This window comes from Erinaceus europaeus, chromosome 22 (genome assembly GCF_950295315.1).
Source record: "Erinaceus europaeus chromosome 22, mEriEur2.1, whole genome shotgun sequence".
Lineage (NCBI taxonomy): Eukaryota > Metazoa > Chordata > Mammalia > Eulipotyphla > Erinaceidae > Erinaceus > Erinaceus europaeus.
Genome location: NC_080183.1, coordinates 2,362,632 through 2,376,930, shown reverse-complemented (window position 1 = coordinate 2,376,930; position 14,299 = coordinate 2,362,632). Strand labels below are relative to the sequence as shown.

General features: G+C 52.3%; 1 protein-coding gene across 1 annotated transcript in view; it reads right to left on the bottom strand.

Moving 5' to 3' along the window:
- The window catches only part of LOC132535390 (basic proline-rich protein-like), a gene marked incomplete at its 5' end in the record, with an annotated part of 80,264 nt that extends 72,439 nt beyond the window's left edge, over positions 1-7,825 (bottom strand). The window contains one exon of the mRNA XM_060180908.1: positions 7,632-7,825. Within this exon, the coding sequence (XP_060036891.1) occupies positions 7,632-7,825 (194 nt within the window). The remainder of the gene's footprint in view (positions 1-7,631) is intronic.
- Between the last annotated feature and the right edge of the window lie 6,474 nt (positions 7,826-14,299).

The window sequence follows — 14,299 nt, the reverse complement described above, 5'->3', positions numbered from 1 at the left end:
AAGCGCACATAGTGCTGAGTGCAAGGACCTGAGCAAACATCTGGGTTCGAGCCCCCGGCTCCCCACCTGCAGGGGGGACACTTCACAGGCCGTGAAGCAGGTCTGCACGTGTCTCTTTCTCTCCAGGACCTGCCCCCTTCCTGCTCAGCTGTGAGGGTCACGTTCTCCACCTCCCCACCCCGGGGAGGGGCTCCTTGGGGAGATGGGAGCAGGGAGACCCTTTGTGGGCGCAGGGATCAGAGCAGGGTCTCGGCCAGCTGCTCCGTGATGACTCAGGGTCCCGTTTTAGCAGTCGCGTGCTGGATCCCGGTGACTAACCTCCTCTGGGGATGAGTCACCAGCCCCACTACACCCAGAGCTGGCCTGGGAAAGGTCTGGCAAACAAGAGCCAGTCTCTGTGCTGAGCGTGGATGTGGGGGGCATTTCCCGTCTATCCAAAGCCTCTTTGTCTCTCTCTCTCTCTTTTTATTTTCCTCTGCTTTCTTTTTTTAAATTTTTAAATCTTTATTTGTTGGATAGAGACAGTCAGAAATTGAGAGGGAAGGGGGTGATAGAGAGGGAGAGAGACAGAGAGACACCTGCAGCCCTGCTTCACCACTTGTGAAGTTTCCCCTGCAGGGGGGGTCTGGGGGCTTGAACCTGGGTCCTTGCGCACTGTAACATGTGTGCTCAACCAGGTGTGCCACCATCTGGACCCTATTTTCCTCTGCTTTATTTATTTTTTTTCTGCCCAAGTATATGCTAGAGCTTTGCATGTGCTTGATTCTGTCTCCTCCTGCATTCAGTCAGTCAATCAATTAGTCTTTCTCTCTCTCTCTCTCTCTCCAGATAGAAAGTCAAAGACAGAGAGGGAGAGGAAGACAACACTGTTTCATGGCTCAAGAAGTTTCCACTTTCTGGTGGCCTGGGGTTCAACCCTGGTTTCTTAGGCTTTGCGCCACCTGCACTTAACCCACTGCACTACTGCCCGGCTCCCGACCCTGGTTTCTCGTGCCTAGTAAAGTGTGTGCTCTACCTGCTGAACTTTCTCTCAGACCCCCACATTTCTTCTTTTTAAAAGACAAGTCTAGAGATGTATTCTGTGAGAGAGACAAGAGCACCGCTCTGGCGTATGCAAAGCCAGGGGCCTTCAGAAGCAGGTCCTGGGACCCGACACGGCCAACACTCAACGTCACGACAGATTTCCATTTTCCTCCAAGAAACCCTAACCCTAGCCCTTTATTTTCAACTTTTTGGATTTTAAAAAATTTTTATTTATAAAATGGAAATACTGACAAGACCATAGGATAAGAGGGGTACAACTCCACACAATTCCCACCACCAGAACTCTGCATCCCATCCCCTCCCCTGATAGCTTTCCTATTCTTTGTCCCTCTGGGAGTAGGGACCCAGGGTCATTGTGGGATGCAAAAGGTGGGAGGTCTGGCTTCTGTCATTGCTTCCCTGCTGAACATGGGTGTTGACAGGTGGATCCACACTCCCAGCCTGCCTCTCTCTGTCCCTAGTGGGGTGGGGCTCTGGGGAGGTGGGACTCCGGGACACATGGGTGGGGTCGTCTGCCCAGGGAACTCTGGTTCTTCCTGGATTTTCTTTTTTTTTTTTTTGAAATACCGGTCTAGCAGCCAAAAGCCCCATCACTCATGATAATAGTTTGTCAGGTGCTCGGTGATGCTCAGGACCCCAGACCGCTCGCAGAGAGGACCCCAGCAGTCCCCCGTGATCAGCTGTGACTGACAGACCAGGATGCTCCAGCCTGGGGAACAAGGGTCCCTGCTATGGTGACAAGGAGACGGAGGTGGCTTTCCCAAGGTCTGGCCGTCATGGGGTGGTAGAGGAGTCACATCCTGGTATAGACACCCGTGGGTGTAATCAGGGTGCCGCCTCACTCTCAGGAGAGGGGTAGGCATGCTGGTAGCTCCCTGGGCCCTTGCTGGGGTCCCAACTAGGTGCTGAGGACAGGTCTCCAGAGCTGCAGGGTCTCTGGTCCAGGGCCACTGCAGCCCCCAGACTCTGTTCACTGTGTCCAAGCACTGCTCCAGCCCCTGCCACGTGTCCCTTCCGCACAGGTCCCTTTTCATTACCCACACAGGGCCACAAGATGATGTTTGTGGAAGTCATGGGTGGCCATGGCCAAGGTAGCAGGGAGTCGTGCTAGGGAAATACTCAGTAAAACTAAAAATCGATCAGGCGTCATGTTTTTCTGGAAGAAGGGGGCAAAGCACTGCTTGGTCCTGAACAGTTAGGGGACGGTGACCATCATGGGGAACCAGACTCCCTGCCAGCCCAGCAGCGTCCAGGGACAGAGCCACCTGTTTGCTGGATGACGTGTTTGTTTTCCAGGGAGGAGAGGTCAGAGGTTTGCACAGCAGGAGAGTTGCACTGTGCTATTTTCCCTTGAGTAACTCTCTCTCTCTCTCCTCTGTCTGTCTCTCTCCTCTCTCTATCTGTCTCTCACCCTGTTTAGGAAAACTGTTTAGGAAAAGGTGAAAGAAAGTAAGAAAGAAAGAAAGAAAGAAAGAAAGAAAGAAAGAAAGAAAGAAAGAAAGAAAGAGAAAGAAAGAGTTCACCAAGAGAAGTGGCATCTTGCTAGGGTGAAGTCTTGTGAAAGGCCTGATAGCGGAATGATTCATTAATTACTTGAATTAATAAAACAAAACACAGGGGCTGGGTGGTGGCATACCTGGTTAAGCACACATAGTGCTAAGCTCAAGGATTCTGGTTCGAACCCCCAGTCCCCACCCGCAGAGGGGATGCTTCATGAGTGGTGAAGCAGATCTGCAGGTGTCTCTCTCTCTCTCTCTCTCTCTCTCTCTCTCTCTCTTCCCTCCCCTCTCAATAAAATGAAAAAAATGACCACCAGGAACAGTGGATTCATAGTGCAGTGATGACCCTGGAGGTAATTATAATGACGACAACAATAGTAATAATACAAAGCAGGATGGCCCCCAGCAGGGGCAGAAATGCAGGCCAAATGGCTTCAGCTAGAAAGACTGTGTCTCCCATCATCAGGAACCCCCAGAAGCTGAGATGATCTGTAACCCAGTTCATGATTCCTGAAATAGCACCGGGTGCTATTTCTCTGTGGGGTTATTTTTAAAATGTATAAAATGTACTCATTAGCTGTATTTATACCCTGTGTCTTTCAATTTAAAAAAGGAGAGTCCGAAGCAGCTGACACAGCCAGCGTGGAATCGGAGGAACCACACGGCAGCAATGGGAGTGTGGCTGTAACGGGAAAGGGGCGGCACGGCTGTGGAGACAGAGCTGAGAGTCAGGCTCTGAGTTCCCCAGCGGCCAGAGGGAAGAGGGAAACGCCATGCTAGGTAACTGGAATGGTCCAAAAGCTGGGGAAGGTGCCGGCTCCTCCAGGGAGACAGACTCTCCTGGTGCTAAACGCGGAAGGCAATGTCTGGAGAGGAAAGCTTGCGGGAACTGCAGAAATAGCATCATATGGCTTATAGGAACTTACATAAAAATCAGCGACATGACATTTAAACTTCGTGGAGGAGAGAAGCCAGAGAGCGGGTGAGGTCCGCATATGGGAACTTCCTGGGGTTCCAGCTTCCACCCTGTACATCTTCAGGCTTCCAGCAACCGTCAGGAAGGGCGAGGTTTAATGTCAGATGGTAGTCTAGACTGATGGAAGCCGTGTGTGTGGACCGCGGGAGGAAGAGGAACCCTCCGGGTGTGAGGTGAACTCTTGCCTGAGCAAATGTACACCTGCTTCCAGGGCGAAGCCAGCACAGAGGACGGAACTGCATGGGGGTGGTCCCCTCAGAGAGCAGAGAACGAGACTGAGGCCTCCGGGGTGTCCCCCGAGACCCGGTGCTCAGCTGGGACAGTGGACAGTGCGACCACTTGAGGGCAAGCCCTGGCCTGGCCCCTGCCCTACTGTGAGTATTTGCAGGGCTGCACAACTGAACTCACATCCTCTGCAGAAGACGAGACTTGATGCTGGAAGGTCTGTCCGACTCTTCTGGCTAGAAACCCCTGCTCTGTGCACAGATGCGCCCACGGGCCAGAAGCGAGGAGCCTTCATGCCGGCTGCTAGAGACCATCTCTGGGACTGGAGGGAGCCCAGCCGGTGAGCCTGCAGGCCCAGCGTCCCTCCTCCAGACCCCTGGACATCCATGTGGGTCTGTCCCTCTGCAAAGACCAAGTCTGCAGACACTGACAGCCCAGGAACCAAACTATAACACACATACACACACGTTTCATAACCATTTATCTTCCTAATAAGATAATGTGATCAGTCACCAATTAGCACATGTGTGGCTGTCCATTCAGGGACTGAGTGACCGGAGCGCTGTCAGATGAACACAGCAGGCTCACTCTGTCCCTGACTGCGTCAGGGCTCTACCAGCCAGCCCCCAGAGGTGGGGTGGAGGCAAGGGGAGGGGGGCCTCTGCTTTTGGAACGTCCTGGAGGCATGTTCTGGGCAGAGGAGCCAGGCTGGGGGTGAGACGGTGGCAGGAGACAGCCACTCACCAAAGGCTGAAATTCCGAGGGAGGAGGACCTCCAGGAGCAGCTGGGACTAATAGGAGGGTTTGCAGAGCTGAGGGCCTAGACTTGGACAGACCTGCTTGCGCTCTCTGATTCCTGAGTAAATTTTTATTAAAAATATGAAAAGAAAATATTTTATTTGCTGATTTCATTTGGATAGAGACAGAGAGAAATTGAGAAGGGGAAGATAGAGAGGGAGAGAGAGAGGCCAGGCAAAGGTGCACCCGGTTAAGTGCACATATTACCATGCACATATATCCGGGTTCGAGCCCCCGCTCCCCACCTGTAGGGAGGATGCTTCTCGAGTGGTGGACAGGTCTGCAGGTGTCTGACTTTCTGTCTCCCTCTCTGCCTGCCCTTTCATCTCAATTTCTCTCTGTCCTGTCAGAAAAAATAAATAAATAAATGAAATTTTAAAAAATGGAGAGAAAGGGGAATAAAATGACCTCCGGGAGCTGTGGATTCGTGGTGCCGGCACCACGTCCCAGTGACAGTCCTGAAAGGAGAGAGAGAGAGACAGAGAGAGAGAGAGAGAGAGAGGTGCAGACTGCTTCCCCACCTGTGAAGCTTGTCCCCTGCAGGGGGGACTGGGGACTTGTATGCAGACCCTCGTGCACGGTAACCTGTGTGTTCTGCCAGTGCCTAGCACTCTCTTCTCCTGTTATAACTGTGAGCACTGCTCAGCCTCTCAGACTGTCTCTGGTGTCCCGTCCTGGGTTTTGATAAAAGGCCAGCCATGGAGGTCCACTCAGGCCCTGAAGAAAAAAGCCACCAAATCGGGTTCAAGTCCCCCTTCCCCACCTGCAAGTGGGGCACTTCACAAGTGGTAAAGCAGACCTGCAGGTGTCTCTCTCTCTCTCTCCCCCTATCTCCCTCTCCTCTAACAATTTATCTTAACCTATAGAAAAAAAAAATGGCCACCAGGCCACCAGGAGCAGTGAATTTGTAGTGCCAGCACCAAGCCACAGACATAACCCTGGAGAAAAAAAAAGAAAGAAAGAAAGAAAGAAAAGGAAAAAAGCTCCTGAAGTCAGTGCCCGAGGTCCCCATGTCTCCCCGCCAACCCCAGAACACAGCTTCAGCTCTGCAGCTGGCAACAGGCCTGCTGAGTATCCCTGGCCCTGCTGGCAGCGACACGTCCGGGATGTCCCCGCTGTGACACTCTGAGGAGAACGTGACCCTGGAATGGAAGCTGGTCAGCTCAGGCTTCTAGGGGCTCTGCAGCCTGCAGCCTCCACCCACTGGGGCACACTTGCCCTGAGGAGTCCCGCATGACTCCCACGTCTCCCACAGCGGGCTCTCCAGATGCAAATGGCCTCCCTATTTCTGGGGGTAGGGGTGGGCCAGGGGGCACCCCAGAGTTCATGCTCTAGGACTGAGGTTCAAGCCCCAACCTGGTGCCCCCTGTCAGAGAGGAAGCTTCATGAGCAGTGAAACGATGCTGCAGGTGTCTCTCCTTCTCTCTGTCTCTCACATTCTCCCTCTCACCCTTTATCAGATGAAGTGCTCTCAGCCGGGCTGAATCGCAACTCTCCCAAGCTCATTGTCTCTGCTGGCACCACCAACAGACAGGCCTCTGTGCATGTCATGGGGAACAAGAGGGACAGAGACACCCCCTTTCTGTCCTGCTGGGCTGAAGACTTGGAGCAGGTGCTGAAGAAATCCTACCTCCTCCTGGACCAGCAGCGAGCGAGACCCCTCTGGCTAAACAAATAAATAATTGGACTTTTATTTTTATTTATTTATTTATTTTGCAAAGACGGGCACCATGTGGGATTAAATTCACTTTAAAGCACCGAAGGAGAGAAAGAAAGAAAGAAAGAAAGAAAGAAAGAAAGAAAGAAAGAAAGAAAGAAAGAGAAGGAAGGAAGGAAGGAAAAAAGAAATGAAGGAAGGAAGGATTGATTCTTTTTTTTTCCTCCTCCAGGGTTATTGCTGGGCTCAGTGCCTGCACCATGAATCCACCGCTCCTGGAGGCCATTTTTCCCCCTTTTGTTGCCCTTGTTGTAGCTTCGTTGTGGCTATTATTATTGCCCTTGTTGACGCAATTCGTTGTTGGATAGGACAGAGAGAAATGGAGAGAGGAGGGGAAGACAGAGAAGGGGAGAGAAAGACAGACACCTGCAGACCTGCTTCACCGCCTGTGAAGCGACTCCCCTGCAGGTGGGGAGCCGGGGGCTCGAACCGGGATCCTTACGCAGGTCCCTGCGCTTTGCGCCACGTGCGCCACCGCCCGACCCCCAGGATTGATTCTTGAAGCATCCCATAGCCACACCTGGACAGAGATAAGACTTCTCCTCAGAATACACCAGCTTTCTATTTATGTAAGGAAGTAATCAGACCATCAGAGCAGAGCAGGAAGGCGAGAGGGGTTAAGACAAATGAATTTAAAAACACACAGTCCCCCGTGCGGAAGGCGCTTCCCCAGCAATGAAATATCTGCGAAGATTAAACACGGTTACGTAACACCCAGACTCTGCCTTGTCAGAAAGATTTGCAACTCAATGTTTTTCTACCCAGGTACCAAATGAAAGAGTTTCATCTAGGTTTTGATCCTGGCCATTTTTTTTAAAGATATAAAATATACTGAAATATTTAAATTGCTTGTCAGCTGTCGGCTTGCCCATGTCCTGACACTTGGAAAATATAAGGTGGCCTCCAGATTCCTCTCTCCTGATAGGACACGTCAAGCTGCCTTGGGATGCAGTCAGAACACCCAGAAGGCTGTGTGTGTTGCTGATGTGTTCTCTCTCTCTCTCTCTTTCTTTCTTTCTTTCTTTCTTTCTTTCTTTCTTCCTCTCTTTTTAATTTCCTCCATCCCTTGTCATTTCCAGGATGTAACTCTGCCCCCAGCTGGTAAAAACAGCTCTGGCATCAGAGAGAAATGATAAACTCCACATGGTGTGTTTTCTGTGCTTCAGCGAGACATGGGTGTGGAATTTGGAGAGTGGACCCCACTGCTGGAGGGGGCTGGGGGCCGGGATCACTCCCCAGTATGGAGGAGGGACCTACTTGGAGTGTCTGTGAGACACTTTGGCTTGAACAAGCTAGGGGAGAGAGGGAGAAGGAGAAGGAGAGGGAGAGGGAGAGGGGGAGGGGGAGGGGGAGGGAGGAGGGGAGAGGGAGAGGGGGAGGGGGAGGGGGAGGGGGAGGGAGGAGGGGAGAGGGAGAGGGAGAGGGGGAGGGAGGAGGGGAGAGGGAGAGGGAGAGGGAGAGGGAGAGGAGGAGGGGGAGGGAGGAGGGGAGAGGGAGAGGGAGAGGGAGAGGGGGAGGGGGAGGGGGAGGGAGGAGGGGAGAGGGAGAGGGAGAGGGGGAGGGAGGAGGGGAGAGGGAGAGGGAGAGGGAGAGGGGGAGGGAGGAGGGGAGAGGGAGAGGGAGAGGGGGAGGGGGAGGGGGGAGGGAGAGAGAGAGGGAGGGGGAGGGGAGAGGGAGAGGGAGAGGGAGAGGGAGAGAGATGGTGAGACCCAGGCTGGGGTTCCAGCAAGGAAGTCACCGTTAATGAGGTATTGATCGCAGGCTATGGTAATCGCCACATCGACCAGGACTGAAGTTGATAAAGATGACTGACTATCAGCCAGCCGGCCGGGTGCATGCAGGGATCTGTTTCCTTAATGTGCCCGTTCATGACTTTTCCATTTAGTTTCTTAGAATTTATTCTGACCTGGCTCACGTCCACCACCACCCCTAGCCCACTCCTCAGAGCACACCTCTCACCCTCTCCGGATGGGTCATGGGAGGCTTGGGGTGGGGAGCATGTAATCTGGGCAGGTGATTCTCCTGGCCCTTCCCAGCATAGGGAAACTGGGGAGCTCATTTCTCCAGGGAAGGGAGAGAGGGAGGGGTGTCCCCACCTTCTGTTCCAGCGAGGACCCAGGGAAGAGCGTTGTGGGTTCAAGTAGGCAGCGCTAAGCTCAGGGCGAGGGACTGAAGACCCAGGATGCACCGACCAGCCGGGACCTTCCCAGCAGCCATGGCGGGAGGTGGCTCAGTGACAGAACAGGTCCCAGCAGGCACACCCCGCACCTGTCCTGTCTTCTCTCTCTTATTAATAAGCGAGTGAAATAAGTATTTAATGATAATAGTAATAAATCAGACTGAGGAAACAACATCATGGTTCTGCAAAAGACTGTCCTGCCTGAGGCTCTGAAGTCTTAGGTTCAGTCTGTCACCGCTGTCAGCTAGACTTGAGCAGGGCTCTGCATAAAATGACAACAACAACAGCAATAAGGCTGAGGACACAGCCTAACAGTTCTGCAGAAGACTTCTATGCCTGGGGCTCTGAGGTTCCAGGTTCAATCCCCAGCACCACCATCAGACAGAGCTCAGTAGGACTCTGATCTTCCTCTCTGTGTCTCCCCTTCTGTACCTCACTCATTAAAATAAAATACTAATAATGTGAAGAAATCTTTTCATTGCTCCTGGGGCTTCACTGCTCTGTGCTGGCTTTTCCAGATGTGGGGCCAGGAGACAGCTCAGCACCTTAGAGAGGGAGGAATACCTCAGCACTGCTCCACTGAAGCTTCCTTAGGGTGTGGTGCTCCCATGTGGGGACCAGGGGCTCGAACCCAGGTTCCAGAGAGAGCAAGGTCTTTCCTGGCTGTTCCTCCTCCCTGGAAAGCCCTTGAGTCCTGTGGCTTGTGCCCTCATCACCCCCTCTCCCAACACTCAAGACGCCACTTGGCAAAGGCCCCTGACAGACGGATGTCTTCACAGGCTCCTGGCTCCCACCTGCTCGGCTCTGCCCGCTGCTCTCGCCAGCCTGGTCTCACAGAGGCCTCAGCGTATGTCCTTAGTCCTCTCCCACAAGGAAAAGGAAGAAGGAAAGGGGAAGGGGAAGAGAGGAAAAGAGAGGCAAAGGAAGGATGGAAGGAAGTCAGGGAAAGAGAGGCAAAGGAAGGATGGAAGGAAGTCAGGGAAAGAGAGGCAAAGGAAGGATGGAAGGAGTGATTCTGAACTACCAGGATGAGCTTTTTTCTTTTGTTTTGTTTTGTTTTGGTGTCTTTGTCGGTTTGCTTTTAGAAAGAGAGCGAGGGAGTGACGGAGAGCGAGAAAGAGACCACAGCGCTACAGTTCAGACAGGGCTCAGTCCCGAGTTACACCAATGGCAAAGCAGAGCAGAACCTGGGTGAGCTCTTTCACCAGCCCTGCTTACTTATTTTAAGGTGCGTCCCCTGCTGATGAGAGACAAACATCACTCTGTGGTGTCTGGGTTCGAACTGAGGACCCCCCCCCCATACAAGTCCTGCACCTGCCTAGGCTTCCCCGTGATCACGGGCTGCTTCTTCGCCTGCGACTTCTCAGAGTCCCACGTCCTTCTCCCCACGAGATGCTCTCTGTCTCACTCTGCGGAAACTTCTGCTCAACTCTGTGGTCTCCGGTCTCCTCAGTTTGGATAATCACCCGAACGAGAGGATAGCTCAAAGAAGTCAAAGAAGCCGGAGGAAGACGAACGTTGCAGGCTATTACTGTAACAATCCAATTACAATGCCTATCAAACTTAACTTCACAGGTTATAGCTCCTAATTGCCTGACAAAAATTGACACTTCCGTCGCAACAGCATAATATAATCAGAGTCCAAATTAAATTTGATCGTGGGCAGAAAACGATGCTATCATTCCAAGGCATGGAAACAGGAGATCAACCACTGCGATAGCCCGGATCAGGAATGAGAATTATTCATTAATGGCAAGGCATTTCTGATAATGGAAATGGCACAGTGCAGACGGCTTCGTAAAAACACCATTAATTAAAAAGATGATAGACCTAACAAGCTGTAGAAACCAGAGGACTTTTTTTTTTGTGGGTGGGGAAGAGGAGGTGCTTGTTAAGTTGAAGGAGTGACAATGGTTAAGAACGGAAGTGGAGGCACTTGGGAGCTGTTCCCTTCACTCTGTGGAGAGGCTGCCTCAAGAGCCCAGGACCCAGGACTCGAAAATAAGGAAGGACTCACAGCCTGAGGCCCAGCGGTAAGTGTGCAGGGGAAGAGAGTGGCTCTGGAGGAGAGAAGGGCCTGATCCCTAGAGGGAAAGTCCCCAGGGTGTTTTAGAGATCAATAAAGAAAATATACAGAAATGCCAGGGCGGGTGTGTGTGTGTGTGTGTGTGTGTGTGTGTGTGTGTGTGTGTGTGTGTGTGTTTTCCATCCTGCAAGGTCTATCTTCAGTTTCCAGTCTAGGGGATTGAAATGGACAACACTTGGGCCCCAAGACAGTTGAGCTGGAGGCCATCAGCTTAGCTGTGCCCAGGACACAGGTTAAGACCCACATGAGGCTCCAGGTTTGAGCCCCTGCTCCCTACCTGCAGGGGGGAAGCTTCACAAGCAGTGAAGCAGGTCTGCAGGTGTCTCTCTGTCTCTCTCCCTCTCTACCTCCCCCTCCTCTCTCAATTTCTCTCTGTCCTCTCCAATAAAATGGAAAAATTGACCACCAGGAGCAGTGGATTCGTAGTGCCAGTACCTAGCCCCAGCGATAATGGAGGCAAAAAAAAAAAAAAAACCCAGAATGTCTAATCAAAGACTCTGAGACTGGGTTTGGTTTGGTTGTGAAAGTTGAGGGTGGAGGCGGCAGGTCTGTCGTACAAAGACCTGGGGGCATGAACCCTGCTTCCCAACTCACGACGGGTGAGTGGTCGCTTCTCTTTAAGCTTCTTTCTCTCTGTCCATGGAAGGCAAACTCATCCCTGAGCTGTCTCTGCACAGCCCTGCAGCTCTCACCATTTCCACAGAAATGGAGTCTCTCAGCCTTTCGAAGTTACAGGGAGAAAAAACAAAAGAACAGGGACCATCCAACATCGAATGTCTAACAGAGCCTCCTATTGCAGACGGACTTCCGTGAACGTGATTTTAAATTAACTGCATGCATATTGCAGTTCACAATAAATATATGAATACAAACAAGGGGGTTTCCTGTGAATATATAATTATATTATGCACGTTATATAAATGTCATAGAAACTCGGAGAGCATAGAGACAAACCGTGACTCCACATAATCGTGAATAAATGACTTGCTTTGTTTCGCTGTTCCCTGAAGCACAAGGTTTGCATTCTGGAAAGTGACTCCTGTCACCCGCCCTCTCCGCTGAGTTTTCTGCGGGTCTCACCCATCACCGAAACCCGCAGCTGACACAGCAGTCGCCAAGCAAAGTCGACGTATTGCAAACGACACAGAAGCGTTCATTCTTTCTGTCCCCAGGAATGTGTCTGAGCAGTCTGCCCCCACAGCAAGGTGAACAGACAGGTCCCAGGAGCGTGTGAGGACATCTCGACAGAGCAGAGAGAGGAAGAAGAACGAGAGAGACAGACAGAGTGAGGTACAGTGATCACTTGCCAGGCATCCTCCAAGCTTCCTCAATGGCTCTGCAAAGCCACGGTCAGCTCCAAGTTCTCAGTGCCCGCTCAGTCGGGTTGGCTCTCTTAGGATACAGAGAGCGTGTGTGCACGCAGCCCCACAATCAAGAGGACAATGAAGAGAAGGGGGGGTGTACTCAGTTAAGGGCACATAGTACTAAGCCCAAGGTCCTGTGCCAAGGGTCTGGGTTCAAGCCCCCGGCTCCTCACCTGCAGAAGGAGACCCTTCATGAGTGGTGAAGCAGGTCTGCAGGTGTCTCTCTGTCCCTCTCCCTCTCTCTATCTCCCCTTCCTCTCTCAATTTCTCTCTGTCCTGTCCAATAAAATAGAAAAAAAAAAAAAAAAAACAGCCACCAGGAGCAGTGGATTTGTAGTGCTGGCACCAAGCCCCAGTGAGAGCCCTGGAGGAAAGAGAGAGAGAGAAAGGTGGAGGTTTCATTCTACAAAGAAGCCTCACACAAGCTGGGAGAGCCCAAACGCCAAGCAAAGAGGGCCAGTCCAGGCCCCTGGCTCTGTCAGGCTTGCTGCTTAAGAGCCGGAGGCAGGGCCGTGGGCAGTCACTGGTATTCCCGACACCCCGTGGCAGATTCTGCTGTGCCCCACTTCTGTCAAATCCCTGCAAAAGACCCAGAGTGTTCTGGCCTCCTTGCTGGAGAAAGAGAAAGAACTCAAGAGGTTTGAAGAAGCACCTGCCGCAAGGTCAGGGTTGCTGCCTCATAAATTGGTGGCCCCGTCCAACCCGGGGACCCCCACCCCACCCCCCCTCTTCTCCGTCCCACCCCAGCCCTGTAAGGTGCAGCGCCAGGGCCCCAATACAGATAACACTAATAATGAATTCACAGCCAACCTTTTCAGCCCTGCGGTAGCGAAAGATTTTCAGTCACTTTCGCCGTCGCTACACTTGCACCCGGGGTCACAGCAAGAAAAGGACAACACATTAATCTTTGTCCTCCTGGTGTTGAGTGACCTCTCAGATAATCCATCGCGGGGCACACGGCGAAACCCAAAACCTTAAGACGCCATCTCTCTGGTCCCCAATTAAAACATAATCTCTTTAAGCTGCCAATACCCAGGGTCTTGGGTCGATAGACAAGATGGTTTTGAGCGACAGGGAGGCTTCCATAGCTGCTGTCAGAGCTTTGGGGGGCCCGGGGGCGGGAAGGCACTGGTCACCCGATTCCATGTGCAGCTGGGTTCGAGCCCCCAGTGCGCCAGATGGGAGTCCTTCCCACCGCCCCAGAGGAGGCTTGGGTGCTGTCCTGTCTCTCTCTCCCTCTGTCACTCTGTCTCTTCTGATTTCTGTCTGAAAATGTCAGCCCAGCAAGGACAAGATACAGCAACCACTTGGGAAGTCCAGGGACCTCCCCAAGGCAGGTGCTGGGCTAAGTGCAAACCATCCGATGTTGTTACTTAAGTGAGTGATTTTCTGGTAGCCACTGGTCCCTGCAGAAGGAAGACTAAGGAGAGCGGTGTGATTTCACACAGGCAGTAACAGTGTTGACCTTGGTGATGTCTGCCTTCTCCAGTTCAGGTCCCCAGGCCAGAACCACCCCTCTCTGACCCCCGAGAACTTTTAACAGCATCACAGTCCGGGCATGAGAGGCCCCAGCCTGGCTCAGGGATCGTCTCCAAATTAGAAAGAGGGTGAGGGGGCCTGGGGGCACTGTACCTGTTGAAGTACATGTTGCCAAGCTCGGGGACCTGGGTTCAAGCCCCCACTCCCCACCTGCAGGGAGGAAGCTTTACAAGCGGCGAAGCAGATGCTGCAGGTGTCTCTCAGTCATGTTCCCTTTCTATCTCCCCCTGCCCTCTGAACTTCTCTCTGTTCTATCAAATAAAGAAAGAAGGAAGGAAGGAAGGAAGGAAGGAAGGAAGGAAGGAAGGAAGGAAGGAAAGGAGGGAGGGAGGGGGGATGGTACTTGTGGCCAAATGTAAATCACAAGAAGCAGTGACAACAAAATGCAGGGCTGGAAAGACAGCATGACTATTCTGCAGATGACGTTCATGCCTGAGGCTCTAGGCCCAAACTTCAGTCTTCAGCATCAGCTAGAACTGGGCAGTACACTAGTCTCCCTCTCCCTCTCCCTCTCCCTCTCCCTCTCCCTCTCCCTCTCCTTCCCCCTCTCCCTCTCCCTCTCCCTCTCTCCTCTCTCCTCTCCTCTCCTCTCCTCTCTCTCATCTCCTCTCTTCTCTTCTCTCTCCTCTCCTCTTTCTCTTCTCCTCTCTCTCTCATTTAAAAAATTAAATATGTTTTTAAAAGAAAGGAAATGAAATAAACAGTTAGAAGCAATGTCCAATCTACAATCTACCTCCCTGACCCTTTATTCAGGTGTTATGCCCAGAAGTTTGAGTCCCGATCTCACGCAAAGAAGACCAGAATCACATGCAGTAGAAAGAGCCTTTGATATCAAGCTTAAGCTTGGGCCGCCGACACCCTTCCACGCAAGG